The 15388-nt window shown below is 39.4% G+C and overlaps 1 protein-coding gene and 1 long non-coding RNA gene across 3 annotated transcripts in view; one reads left to right on the top strand and one right to left on the bottom strand.

Annotated features, from left to right (window-relative positions):
- The window catches only part of LOC119163202 (uncharacterized), a 47043-nt gene that overhangs the window by 6237 nt on the left and 25418 nt on the right, over positions 1–15388 (top strand). The window lies entirely within an intron of this gene.
- Positions 8278–15384, bottom strand: LOC142772112 (uncharacterized). Its single transcript, XM_075874243.1, has 2 exons — positions 15309–15384; positions 8278–11216 (listed from the first exon to the last, which is right to left on the bottom strand). Exons 1-2 carry the CDS (start codon positions 15382–15384, stop codon positions 10684–10686), a joined length of 609 nt encoding a protein of 202 aa, XP_075730358.1. The 3' UTR covers positions 8278–10683.

The following is a 15388-nucleotide window of genomic DNA, read 5'->3' as shown; positions in this document are numbered from 1 at the left end:
AGAAAAAGGAAGATCAACACAATACATAACATTCATACAGAACCATGATAGTCTTTTATTTGCATTAGTTCGGCTGTACATATTAATTTTTTTATTGTTTTTTGATGCTCTTGCTTCCTCATTCCAGATTTGAGATCTATCATAAAGGTATAGTCATTGATGAAGTTAGGAATTCGAACAGCAAGTTTTTGTTCCCCGTAATTTGTTCTGCTATGTGTTTTAAATACAGAACTATTTCTGAATTTGTAGCCTGTCGTTTTCACACTGTACTTACTGTGGAGGGAATGTTTGTCAGACCTAAATTGCCGCATAATTTCAAGAAATAGTTTGTATGTGTAGAGTTTGGGCACCAGGACCAGGACATGTTCTCCTGGAATATAACTCCCAAGAATTTCGCCGTGCTTGCCTGTTGAATATTTACTTTTTGAAACTGTAGCTGAGGATGACAAGCCGTGTTCGTTCATTTTGATTTGAAGAGCAAGTATTTTGTTTTACTTATGCTTAATTGAAGTTTATTTGTATTAAGCCACATATCTAATCTTTGTAGCCAGGTGTTGGCTTGTTCAAAATTACTGTGCTGCCTTGCTCAGAAGAACAGGTTAGTGTCATCGGCATATAGTATAATGTTAGAGTAGCCCTGTACCTGTACATTATCATTTATATACTACAAAACGAGAACGGGACCTAAAACAGAACCTTGGTGTACGCCGTACTTTATGGTCTGAATTTCAGAGGTAGTGCCATTGATCATAGTATACTGTGTTCGTGCCGTTAGATAGCTTTGTATTAAGGATAAAGTGACGTCACGAATACTAAAGTAAAAAAATAAACCAAGGGTTAGCATTCGGTTTTCAATGTTTTCGAGTTTTTGTTCTTTTATTTGAAGTAAAGCTGTTTCCAAAGATTTCTTTTTACAGAAACCATATTGCTCTTGTGTAATGAAGTTTTTCGTGTTTAAAAAGCCACTCAGTCTTTTATTTATATGTTCGGCAATTTTCTCGAAAGCTGATAGTGCTGAAATTGTTCTGTAGTTATTCATATCACTAGCTGGTCCACCTTTATGAATAACGGTCACTCGAGCTAGCTTCATTCTATCCAGACACACGTCATTTGAAAGAATTAGAATACAGATATGAGCTAGAGGTATGCTTACATATTCACTAACGGCTTTCAGCGGCTGCACCTTTACATCGTCAGCACCAGTCGCACAACCATCTTTAAGCGATGAGATTATGCCCTGGACCTCCCGCTCGTCGATGGCTAGCAAGAACAAAGTAGTAGAAGAACACCTATTTGCAATATATTCAGATGGAGAGACTGGTACATTGGGTTGTGAAGATGAACCAACATCTGTAAAATGGGCATTGAATGAATTTGCAATCTGAACGTCTGACACACCAATTTGTTGGAAAGTAACTTTATTTCTTTCGGGGCGTCTGTTCATTATCTCATTGATCGGCCTCCACTTGAGATTTGAATTTCCCGACTCAGCAGTGAATTTATTCATGTGATATTCTTGTTTGGTACGTTTCATATCAGAATTTACTTTATTTCGTTCAGATTTAAACACCCGCAAATCTTCTGCGCTTCTACTTTTTAGAAAAGTTTGAAAAAGCACTTTGCGCATTCTAATTCTGTTATACAGCTCACATGAAATAGAAAGCTTAAATTTCTTGCTTTTTTGTGTTTTTTGAGCTTCACAAGAGGGAAGCATCTGTCGTATGAAACCAAGATGGATATAAAAGCATCGTAAGCTGTGTTTGCGTCTGTATTCGTATTATAATGACTTCGTTCCATCGATAGCAAGAGATTAATTCTACAAAATTTCTTACGTTTTCTTTTAAATATATCCTTTTGTAGTTTTCAAGTGTTCTTTCACAAGGTGGTCTAGGAGGTAGTAGACAATATATTGGTAAATGATCACTAAGATCACACATCAGGACCCCTGCTCTGGTGTGTGTAAATATATATACAGCGATGGAAGTGCTGCTCCAATTGCTCCAACCTGCTCCAAAAGAGAAATGCTGCTCCAAACCAGCTGCAAAATGGTGTTGGCAAACTAGAAAGAATGAAGTTGAACCATGGTACCATCCCGTGAGCATAAGCAAACCCAAAAGCAAGCTGTATATACTATCAGCGACACATACGAGGCCATGGTGTCCAATTCGTATTTTTAGTATGGGTTGTATTTTCATCTATATATGAATTAAACCATGCTTTTAAATAAAATAAAAAACGAGCATGTGGTCCGCACTTGGCCAATTGCATTGTTCTATTCAGTCTCTTTTTTTTCACCTTTTTTCGATTTCCATAGTTCACACAGGTGAGGGGCATTTAACACAGTTACGCAGAAAAAGATAAAAAGCATTTTAGAAAGTTGATTAGGCTATATTTGACTGGTAGCTCATTTATATCACATGCTAAAGCTGAATCTCAAGTGGGACACTTGAGAGGGGTGTCCTCAGCCTGAACACCAGAAAAGCCCAGACTCTCTCGACCCCCCCCACCGCCCATAATTTACCCCAACTATAGTGCTTGTGTACTAGCTGCATACTAGCATGCAACATGTTTAATAATAAATATAAATATTTATTAGATGCTTAAGTGATGTTTTAGACTTCAGGAGTTCAGAATCAGAATCAGAATCAGAAAATTTTTTTATTAATAAAATTCGGTACAAGTGACAGGAATTTAGTATACAGAAGGAGGTCCCATAGTCAAGTGACTGTATCGGGACCTCCTGTACAAATGCAATGAGTTATTAAACACATTTAAGCAACAGGAGCGTAAGTATAAATCAAAGCGTACAACTGAACGCATAAAAAATAGAGAAAAAAAAAAAAAATAAAGGTGTGAAGTACAAAAAAAAAAAAAAAAAAGCGATAGAACAATTTAACAATCAATATACAAAACTAAATAATAAAAGGAAATAAAAAAAACAAATAAAAAGAAATACAAAAAACAGACCAAACAAAAGCATACGTCAAATAAAACAAGCAGTAAGTCTTATGGTTAGTCCGCATGAAGCAAATACAATTTATACTGTTTCTTAAATTGATGAAATGAACTGATAGATTTTATGTTAAGTGGAAGAGTATTCCACAATGAGATAGAAGTGAATTTAACAGTTTGTTTGCCATAATTAGTACGTATACTGGGTAGAAGGAAGTTGTTGTTTAGTGCAAATCGGGTATTACTATAAATAACAAGATCAGAAGACGGGAAAATGGTAGGGGGAAGTTGATTATTAAGAAGTCTGTAGAAAAAAATGCCAAGGTTGAATTTAGTAAGTTCAGTGAGAGTAAGGATGTTATTTTCATGTAGTAAAGATTTAGCATTAGAAAAACGTGGGCTGGATGTAATTAGTCGAATAGCATGATTTTGGACGATTTGAAGAGACGAAATGTGAGTATTGTAAGTATTGCCCCAACATGTTATACCGTAGGTAAAATGAGAATGTACGAAAGAGTGATAGAGGGATAGTAATGTGCTCCGTGAGAAGTACGGGCGCGTTTTGACCAAGACTCTTATACCATATGCTAATTTTTTTTTTATGTGAGCAATATGTCTCTGATATTTTAAATTGCAATCTAGAAGGATGCCAAGGAAGGAAGAAAATGAGCAAGGAGAGATAGAGTGGGGGCCAAAAGTAATATTAGGTGCTGATGTTACATTCCGCTGGTGTGAGGTGAAAACAACAAACTTGGTTTTAGAAGCATTAATAGACAACATATTAGTATTACACCATTTGAAAATACTTTCTAAGTCAGCATTCAAAATGGTTACAAGAGATGAGATGTCTTTATGAGAGGTGAATATGGTGGTATCGTCGGCGTACAAAATGCATTGTGATGAAGACAGACACTTGGGCAAATCATTAATATAAATCAAAAACAGAAGTGGCCCCAAAATGGAGCCTTGGGGCACACCAATGTTAGTGGTTCGCTGTCGGGAATAGACGTTGGAAATAGAAACAACTTGAACTCTGTTGTGTAAGTAGCTTTTTAGTAATGAAAGAGCAGGGCCGCAAATGCCAATGGACTCCAGTTTAGTGAACAGAATATTATGATTTATGCTGTCAAATGCTTTTGTTAGATCGATGAATATTGAGGCAACTAGGCATCCTTCGTCTATTAATTTTTTTATCTGATCAGTAAGATGGATAAGCGCCATCTCTGTTGAGTAGCCATGGCGAAAACCAAACTGAGAGGAAGAGATAATGTTAAACTTGGAAAGATATTTAGTTAGTCGTGTCTCAATGAGTTTCTCAACCACTTTTCCAAGGAATGGTAAAATACAAATAGGACGGTAGTTGTTTAGTAATGATTTATCCCCCTTTTTAAAAACAGGGATAACTTTGCCACGCTTCAATTCATAAGGGAATACACCATTCTTGAACATCAAATTAACAATAAATGAAAGAATGTCTGATATTATATGCACAATAGATTTTATGTTAGCAGGATGGATCTCATCTATGCCAGCACTAGTCATTTTTAAATTACGAATAACATCAGTTATTTCATCCGGTATTGTAGGAAATAAAAAGAATGAGTGGGGTAAGCGAGAAGTATTAATGCTTTCTGTAGGAGAATTGGTATTATCAGGGAAGAAGAAGTTGCTAAAAGCCTCAGCTACTTCTGAAGGGGAATCATATTCTACTCCATCAATTATAATTCGACGTACCTCGTCTTGTCTCGAGTTCCTGTTTAAAAAAGAGTTCACAATCTCCCATTTCTTTTTAGTGCTAGAAGCATGTTGGATTCTTTCTTCAAAATAAAGTCTTTTGGCAGTTTTAAGTTTGTAGTTAAGAGCATTGCAGAAGATTTTATATCGGGCACTTAAGTTCTTATTAAAAGGTTGTTTTTTAGTTTTTCTATACAAGTTATCTCGTTTGCGCATTTCTGTTAATAGCTGTTGCGAAAGCCATGGATTATGAGAGAAAGCGATGATTTTTTTACATTTTGTTTTGAAAGTGAATTTCATTAAATGCGTTGAAATCAGTGAAAGAAATTTAGAAAAAGCTTTCTGTGGGTTGATTATTGACTTAATTTCAGTCCAGTTAGTGTTAGCAACAGCCGTTTTAAAACTTTCTTTGTCCAGCACATATCTTGTGTGAGAAAAGGAATGCGGTCGAGCATTAGTATTGAAGCGTAGGATGATGGGGTAATGATCACTGATGTCAATGTGTAAAACTTTTGCCTCTGGTGGGTCTAGTAAATTAGAGAGAGCATGATCGATGAGTGTACATGAGCCTGAAAAATCTTCACGCGTGGGAGCGTCAATCAGGCAATCATATCCGTAACCATGAAGCAGACTAGTATAGTTGATACAGATGGGTGATCCTTCATCTAGTAAGTTAATGTTGAAATCACCCATTATGACAACATTTTTATTTTCTATTGAAATTTTATGCAAAATATGGTCGAGATTAGTACAGAAATCACTAATTGGTGATGAAGGAGAACGGTAAACACAACCAAATATGAGGTTCTTATTGTCACCAGTCAAAAAGCAGTTATCTATTTCAACCCAAACAGACTCACAGTTATCAACGGTTAAGAATAGGTCATGTCTTCTTCGATAAGCTATTCCAGAAGAAACAAATATGGCAGCACCACCGTAATTACTGGTTATTCTGTTGCAGTATTCAGAATTAAAGTTATGAAAGCAATATAGATTTTTGTCATCGTCAGACAACCAAGTTTCAGTGATGGCAATCATTGAAAATGAACAAGAAAGTGAAGTGAGGAAACCGTCAATGATGTCAAACCGTTTATGAAGACTTCTTGCATTAAAGTGAATAATGGAATGAAATCCATTCAGAAAAGAGTGCAATTGATCTGGTTTTAGTACGGAAGCCATGATTGTACTATCCAAAGTATGAACAAACAGCTTTATACTATTTTGTTTAGGTCAGATTCGTCCCGAATGCGTAGAACTTTACTAGTAGTTGTTTTCCTGGCCTTAATTTGGCAGTTGTCAGTCCACAGGAACAACCATTTTTTTTCTTTTTTCAATGAAAGAGCTTTGGAGAAGAGAGTCTTGTTACAGGCAGTGAGATGCTCATTTACAAATACGGGAAATTTGGACTGACTAGACAACCCTATATCACTAAGACAGAGCCTGGCTTTACGCGCTTTGCTAACAAAATCGGCCTTCTTGGTTCTAGAACAAAATCGAGCAATGATGTTTTTCTTGTCAATAGATCGGGTAGGCACGCGATGAACAATATCGAGATCATAGGGCAAAATGGGACAACCAATTTTGTCCCCCACTGTTTTCAGGATTTCAACACAGTCTTCTCCTTGGGTACATGGAATGCCCTTGATCTCGACATTGCTGAGACGAGAGTACTGCTCAAGCTCCTCGACCCTGCGGGTCAATGATTGGTTCTGGGATCGGAGTTGCGTATTTTCATCGGACAACGCAGAATTTTTGCACCGCATATCCTCAAGAAGTCCATTCAAATGCTCAACACTGGAACTCAGCGAGTCAACTTCTCTCTTAAGTTCAACAACGTCGATCCCAGATTCCTTCATTCTCAGCAGGATCTTACCAAAGATGAGCTCACTTGTACCTTTAGCTATATTGTTAAGCTTGTCTTCCAACGCCTCAACTTGTTTTGACAGTTCTGCATTCGTCGGCATGGTACAAGTAAGAAACACACTCAGGAAAAAAAAAAAAAAAAAAAAAAAAAAGCGAGAAGAAAAGATACACTTGATGGCAGCAGCAGCAGCAGCAGTGAAAAATTAACAAGAGAAAAAAATTGACGTCGGAATACCTGCGTAAAACAGAGGATTCAGGTTTAGATGACGCTCATGCGATGCCGCTGCTGCCAGTGAAGAGTGGGCGTCAATGCCGGCTTGTTTATAGGGTGTCGCCGCGATAGCAGCGATCTCCAGCGGTGGACTTGCCGATATCAGCGACGCAGCACTAAGAGGCTGCGCAGTCGCAGATTCACCCACGTGGGCGACTCAGCGCTGTCCAAAAGAGCTAATCGGCCGCACAGCACCACGAAGATGATCACCGAAGAAACAGCCACAGACAAGGACGGCTGCGTAAAACAGAGGATTCAGGTTTAGATGACGCTCATGCGATGCCGCTGCTGCCAGTGAAGAGTGGGCGTCAATGCCGGCTTGTTTATAGGGTGTCGCCGCGATAGCAGCGATCTCCAGCGGTGGACTTGCCGATATCAGCGACGCAGCACTAAGAGGCTGCGCAGTCGCAGATTCACCCACGTGGGCGACTCAGCGCTGTCCAAAAGAGCTAATCGGCCGCACAGCACCACGAAGATGATCACCGAAGAAACAGCCACAGACAAGGACGGCTGCGTAAAACAGAGGATTCAGGTTTAGATGACGCTCATGCGATGCCGCTGCTGCCAGAGTTGGTAGGAACATGCATCTGCTCCGAAAACACCAATAGCAACCCTAAACTATAGCATTTTTTTCTGCTCCGTAGACACTTAAGGCTGCTCCAAAGCACCATATTTTCTGGTCCGGAATCTGCACCAAAAAGCAAAATGTCACTTCCATCACTGTGTGCGTGTATATATATATATATATATATATATATATATATATATATATATATATATATATATATATATATATATATATATATATATATGTATGTATGTATGTATGTATTGGTATGGGATATGTCACAACGGGAGCGTTGTCAACAAGGATAAATATATTTATTTCCCAACAGTTTCGGGAGGAGTCCTCCCTTCATCAGGGGATGAGTTATACTGACATGAACTTCCAAACTTCGTTGCTGTCGCGCCCCTCTCGCCTTGAAAGATGTTTGCGAGAGTGAGAGAGGACTAAAAAAAGAAAGAAAGAAAAAAATTAAAAAGAGAGAAAAAGACGAAAAGAAAAAAGAAAGTAAAAAAGAGGAAGAACTACTGTCAACACTGAGAACGAAACCAAATGTCCGTGTACGTCCACATCCGGTTCTAATCCCGTGCTGGTCAGTTCTCGGCGTGTGTGTCGGGCCACCCAAGATTGTCGCCGCGGTGGCGGGAGGGGTCCGTGACGGCGTGCGTAAAGAAAAGGGTTTCCCCTTAATGGGTCGGTCGGCTCTTTACCTTTCATCTTCGTCCGTTTCCCTTCAATGGTCATCAAGTGGTAGTCGAACATAAACACTTTGTATTTGCATGTGAAAAAAAGAAAAAAGAAGAAGAAAAAAAAAACAAGAAAGGACAGTGTACACGTACGTGTCAGTCAGAAAAAACAAGCATGGTCTCCAGCTATCAATCTTTGTCACCAATTTCCTCCTGGCTTACTTCTCGGAGGCCTCCGAGAAGTAAGCCAGATCAATCAAACAATGAGATCAACTACACGAAGCAGCTTTCACATTCAACTGCAAATAACGTCTTATTTCATATGAAATGTGTCCGGTCTCCACTCACCCATTGCCACTGCATGCTCAAGCAGTAGTCACTAGAAGGCAGTGTCGAAAAGACATAATTATGCTTTATTTATTGTAAGAAGCAAGCGCTAGGTCTAACGCTGAACTGTACCTCGTTACTCTTATTTGTGAGTGAATATAAATGTCAACATGAACTGTCATGTCATCATCACTTACTGAGTTGTTGCACTATTTATGCATAAAGAATGCACAACCTTCATTGATTAAAGCTGCTCCCCTGTAGTAAAAAAAAAGCAACGGTCTTATTTGGCAACCTTTCTTAAAAGTCCTCTCAATGCTTTGTTTAGGTTGTTTATTGCAAAAGCACTTTTTGAACAGCTTGCCAAACATGCACACACATTTAGTGCCAGCAAAATTTCAGCCCAGAAAGCATGCAAACAGCGGTATGCGAACATTCGGACTTGCCAATATTTTTCAAATAGAGCTTGCTATTCGATTTGATTCGCACTGAAATTTTGACTATTCGAACTTCCTGAGGACAAATACAGCCAACATCAATTTCACAGTGGCCCTTTCAAATTTTTGTATGCTTCACCCCATCACCAATTAGCACGACGGTGAAGCTGCCTTGCATACTCTGCTATAGTTGTTAATTTATTGACCGGAGAAAACACCGATTCCTACATGGAGATTCACAGCCCCGCAACAATGGCTCCTTCGTATTCTTAAAACGATTCGCCTGACCAATCTTCAATACTGCGGCAAGGCTGGCTTCAGGGCTCTACCAAAGCTGTAAAAGCATAGACTCGCGAAAGCGCTGGTTCGAACATATGCAACATATGTGGAGGCTTTAATTAATGCCGTTACGAACCGAAAAATCTTGAAAAATCGGACAAAGATTTTCAGCATCCAATCGAATCCGAAGGGAGCACGCCCTTGTCCACTGAATCAGTTGAGCCTGCACAGAAGTTAAAGAGGGTGAGAGGTGAAGGAAACAGCCTTTCCCTTTTATGAGTTAGGAGTTGTTGACACCACATTGGTTGCACCAAATCATGTAAATAAATGCAACTCTGCATTGCCTCATCTTTGATAATAAAACAACTAGGGAACGCCATCCCTACATCCCTTCACCAATTAACCTAGCCAGGTTCCATATTTCCATCACACAAGAATGTGCTTGGAGATCCGCTGCAACCTTTTCTCTGTAGTTTTCACTTCAAACTATTCAAAGAATACTAAAGAAACTGTCCTCAAAGTTCAATATTTGCAATTCGGACCCAAAATTTTGCTATTCTCACAGCTCTATGCACAATCTTTCCTGCCAGAACCGATGATGGTAACAACAAATTTCGCAGCCCTTACCCAACGCCTGTGGCCTCATTTCCTGGCTAGGGTGGCAAATGTGTGCATCCCGCCGGTGTTGATGCAGCAACACTCAGCACACACTCTTGCACACAACAGCAACAAATTACAGTTGGGGCTTGGGAGAAGAGAAACTTTGCAGCAAATGTTGCAGTACGCTTTTGCAATGAAAACCAAAGAAAATGCTCTCATCTTCTCAACCCAAATATGCTTGGGGATCTTCAACAACCTTTTTCCCACTCTTGCGACAGATTCAAAGACACACATTAAAACTTAGGAGGAAAGTGTTCCAGTCCCAATGTCTCCTACGATGCAGAAACAGCCAAGCACGAAGACATCACTGGCTCACACCAACAATGTTCAGTCAAAATTAGGCTTGTGCAAATATTCCAATGAATATCACTTTGAATATTTTAACGAACAGCACAGATTCAAATCCATTAATTTTCATGTAACCCTTTGTAAAGGTGGTTTCTTTGCAGTGAAAAAGTGCTCGGCCGTGATCACATCTATTCGAAAAAAAAAAGAATCCGCACAGTCTCGAAGCTCCACTTCAAGGTTGAATGAACATAATCCCCAAATTGATTCGTCATTCAAGTTTAAGAGTTTGTTATAATGGCTTGTATGTTCTCACTACAGTAAATTTTAAAATGTAACATATTTTACAGGTATCACTTGCATTCTACCGAATGTCAAATTCTGCTACTTTATCAAGGTTATTCCAACCTCTTTTGTAAAATAAAAACAAAAGAAAGAGGCATTTGCACAGGCCTTGTTTCAATTTTAAGAAACTATTCTGCCAGTTAGTTAGATCGTGACAAATATGCCCATTTTTCTTTAAAATATGTTATATACTATTCGAATTCCATTCGAAAATATTCGACCCAAACCACTATTTGCTTCAAATTCACTTCAAACCTAAAATTCGCTGTTCGCACAAGCCTAGTCTAAATTCTCGTGCTGCATGCGTGTGTGCCTGATAAGTGCGCTATTATTGGCGGTGGCGTAGGCGTACTTGAAAGGTCTGTCACTCGTGTGAATCCGTAAGTGCTTCACCATGTCCGCATGATGAGGTGTGAGGTACGAACACATTGGGCACGCGTAGCCCTTGTTGGCCTTGTGGTGGTGCCGCGTGAGGTGGCGATTGTGGACGTTCTTGTCGGGCTTATCCTGCGAGCACCTCTTGCAGCTGTACCGTTTCTTGCTACAGTGCGAATGCGTGTGGCGCCTCAGGTTTCTCTGGTACCTGAACCTTCGGGAGCAGGTCGAGCACTCGTACTTCTTTTCTTCGCTGTGCGCCGGCAGGTGGTCCTTCAAGGCATGCGCCGTTTTCGCTGTGTGAGGGCACAGGTGGCAGTCCAAAGGCCTGATGTTCTCTCTCGAAGGGGCATTGTTGTCACAGCTGCTCTCTTCGATGCAGTCCGGCTCTTTCTTGATGTCCACAGTGAATTCCGTTGTTGGTCCCGACACAGCAACTGTGGCGAAAGAAAAAGTACTGTCAGAACATGCGAATGTAGAAGTGCCTTTGAAAGGAACGTTTACATTCACATTCACTGTTAATATAGCTGGGAATATAGCCCGCACCTCCACCACTTGTGAGGAACCGGTTTATTCAGCCAGGATCGAGCTAAATCACACTGGTGATGATATTTACAGATGATGAAGATGTACAGGTGATGAGGATATCTAAAGAGAATGAAGAGTCATTCGCTTGTCGCGCTCACAATATCCATTTATTTTTTTATCTATTGAAACCCTCAGGGTCAATAAAAAGGGAAGTGGTTATAAAATTGACACAAAAACAAAAAAGAATATAGAATATTTCTGTGCAAAAGGCATGTAGTTATACAGTCTTAGTTAAAGTAACAAAGACATAAAATTTAAATAGACAAGTGATAATAATGGCAAATGCACTAAGGTCGCGAAATATGTACGTATGAAAAAAAAGATGAAAGAAAAATCAAGATTCACTTTTACTTGTATTGCACAAAATAAAAAAAAGAAAGAGTCAATAAGTTTAGAAAATATTAGTTAAAGCTTCTTTAAACAAGTGCCTGCCGTGGATCGATACGATGGCTTCGGGAAGGTGGTTCAATTCAGCAGATGATCGGATTACCAATGACTGAAAGGAGGCTTTTGTTCGACACGTTTGAAGACCAACTTTGTAACGTTGTTCCATTTGAGGCGATATGTCAAGAAAACGGCTGGGAAGCGAGTTTGTTTCAGAGAGTTTGATGGCGGAATATTTTGTGAAAAAGAACCAGATGTGTGACTTTACAACAAAAAGATATACTAGACACACGAGTGGAAGATTGTTTTTTATAGCGGACACACTTGCATTTGTTATGATTACATAAGATGAGGCGAGCTGAAATATTTTTTACACATTTTAATGAAGATATTAGTTTGTCAGTAGTAGTGTCCCAAATGATGCATGCATCCTTTATAGTTTAGGTCTTTGAAGGGTAGCACAGAGGTGCTTTTTTAGAGATGGAGGTGCAGATGACAAGTTACGGCGTAAGTAGCCTAGAGTACAGTTAGCATTCCCAATTACGTAGTCAACACGGGTATTCCAAGACAAGTTGGTGTTTTATGTACGCCTAGGTATAAATACTGCATTATAAGAAGTTGCATATTACACAAAAATAAGTTTGTTATAACCAAAAATTTAATATATGGGTGTATTCCTAACATCGCATTTATTGCACGACTACTCTTCATTTACTTTGTTATAACCGACATTTCGTCATATCTGGGTTCGTTACGCCGAGGTTTGAGTGTATCAGCAAAACGGGACAGATTACATCACCAAGTGCATTCGACCTTCCTAATGCCACTCAAATAAGACACACAAGCAGCAAATATAGTAATTTAAAAAAAATGGCAATAAAGAAGTACTGAGGTCACATTCATAAAAATGCCCTTTAAACCAAGGTCCAAGCCTACTCTTAGTGCTCTAAATAAATACAGGCATTGCAATTCTCTTCAATACTGGAAGCAACAGAGTTGGTAGTACATGCGGCATGCCACATCCCAACTATGAAAAATGCACAGACACACTGCTCAAGCTATGAAAATCACAGGGAAAGCTTTGACATTGAGAGTCCATTCCTACTGAAACATTCAGCAGGAGTTCCAATGATCACATGTATTGTCCATATCACTGTAATAACAATAATCATACCTGAGTCAACATCCCAAATCAGCAATACGATTATAAGAGATGTCGTTGTGGAGGGCTCGAGAAATTTTAACAATCTGATGTTCTTAACGTGCACTGACATCGCACTGCACCCGAGTCTCTAGCATGTCGCCTCCATTCATACGCGACCGCTAAAGATGAGAACAAACCTTCGATCTTCGGGTCAACGGCCCCATAAAATAGTCTGAAATTGGCGCAAAATCCACCTATACTATACTATGTAAACTTGTATGGAAATCATACAGATTTGTTGGAGCAGCATATGGAACGCTTCAATTGGAATGGATTTCAATTTGTTCGTTGACAGTTTTTGTTTTCAGCGAAAGGTGTTTTACTGAAGCGGAAGAAGTTGAGCCTTGCAGGGTGGTGTTTAGCCCTGAAAGAAAACAATAAAAAAAGGGTCACTTTGAGCACTAGAATGAGACTGTTATTGATATCATAGACCACATTGCCATACGCCATAATGCAAATATGTAGCACCCTGTATTAATCTTTAGTACTAGCTCTTTTTCTTGGCCACAGCTTGAAAGAAATAATGTGAATACAACTTTTTAAAATTAAGAATGAAATGAGAAGTGCGATCGAGGGAACAAGATGTACAGCAAGACCATATACCAAGACACGACTAAGATAATGCACCAAGATCTCGTGTATATAGACGTAAAACCGCTATAAAGCTGCGATCGGCCTTCCCGCAGAACCACAATTTGTCAAAATACTTCAATTTTCGCATGCAGTAGCTGTTGTTTTTCGCAAAATTCGATGCACAAATTTCGTACAGCATGGCAGATTTAGGTGTGCTAGAAAACTTAAAATAATGAATCAATGCAGTTCTTACACGCAAACAGTATTATAAAAACACAAATAAACAATCGCAGCTGAAAGCTGAACTTCTTTTGAACAACCTTGTTGCGCCTAACCTCATAGCCCTGTCACACGTACAACCTTACTGAAAACTAACAGCTAGTATGAATGAAGGAACGTGCAGGGTGTGTTATTCGTAGTTGTCAAACAGTGTTGTAGTAATTATTATGTAAACCTGAGGAAATTGATTCTTTTAGGGTTTTTACAGCATATGTACGGTGGCGGTTTCTGTGTCGGGTGGTTTGCCACCCGGCAAGGTCTTTGCTGTACGGGAATGTTTTTGACTCTACATTTGATATGTCGTGCACCAGTGACGATGCATGCTTATCGACAGGGGCTGCTACTTCCTAGGGTTTACAAGAGGCGTATGAAATAGTTTGTAATCGGGATTGTGCTACCTTCTCAAGTGATCTCTAGCTTCAGCACTTCACGCGGTCTGTGGCTATGCCGTGTCGTGGTTTTGGTTACGCTGCGCAATTACGATAGAGGCACATGAAACTTAATCTTCATCCTTAATGGCGGTGAAAGTTGCATTGCATTTTTCTTCTCGCTGCCCTTATCTTGTTTATCCCCAACGGTCACAAGGTATTTTCCCTCTTTTTGTTTGGTAAGTTTCTTTCGAGTTCTTCAAATGCACCGCCAAGGAGCAATGCGGATGAATGCACTGCTCATTATCATCACACCGACAGTGATGACTCTTCGGCATGAATTGTGGGCCCGTTTTCAAGAAGTAACACACACAGAAATACTATTGAGTAATGCCGACGCTAAAATACTGTTTCTTTAATTTTCATTTGACGAACTCTTCCCAAATTATATGTGTTTTACATTCCATATCAACAATAAAGTAATTTTGTCATCAAAGAAAGTTTTTTTTTTTTCCAGAAAGATTCGACTTCCGATAGTTCAACGTGGACGAAAAATGCATCTTTCGTTGGGGTGGGAGGTCAATGAAGGTTAATTGTTGAAAATTCATTATGGTGAAAAGATAATTGTGCAAACAATAAGAATAAGCTACTAACTTCCAGTTTTGTACAGAACTACCACGCAAGCAAACCGTCAGTTGGGTCCTGAAAACTGGCTGAGTGCCAGTTTTCGAACAGGCCTTCAATGCTCATTTGTATTGATTTATATTTATTTGTTTACAGGCCTACACGGTCCCATGCAGGAGTGGAAACATCATTAAAAAACAATACTAACAATAAGCATCAAGGCTAGGGTGGCTAAAATCAGCCTTTATTGAGTTTTTTAAATTACGTATAGGATTCCCCTAACAGCTTGCATGACCACGCATACTCAAGAATGTGCACACACAACATGCTGTATGTACAGATGGGTACACTGTTAAAGGGAACATTTGTGTACACTGAATGCTTGGATTTTACTCTCTTGCAAAAGCATAGTGGCTTCCATTTGCATAAGACTACCGCTAATCTCAGTTCTGACTCATTTTGACAGTAAGTCAAAACTTGGAATGTGGCCGTGCATGAACGTTGTTTACTCATCCACTTCATGTCACAGAGCCGGTAGTACCGGTCCACTCGTCCTGCCTCAACAATGCTACCCTTCTTTTTCATCTTT

The sequence above is a fragment of the Rhipicephalus microplus genome, chromosome 9 (genome assembly GCF_043290135.1).
Source record: "Rhipicephalus microplus isolate Deutch F79 chromosome 9, USDA_Rmic, whole genome shotgun sequence".
NCBI lineage: Eukaryota > Metazoa > Arthropoda > Arachnida > Ixodida > Ixodidae > Rhipicephalus > Rhipicephalus microplus.
Note: the sequence above shows the minus strand (reverse complement) of the source record. Positions and strands in the feature narration are given on the sequence as shown.

Coding starts and splice junctions, on each gene's coding strand:
- LOC142772112 (XM_075874243.1), bottom strand. CDS start 15,384: ATGAAAAAGAAGGGTAGCATTGTTGAGGCAGGACGAGTGGACCGGTAC. Junction 11,217..15,308: donor CTGTGACATGAAGTGGATGA/GTAAACAACGTT, acceptor CTTTCGCCACAG/TTGCTGTGTCGGGACCAACA.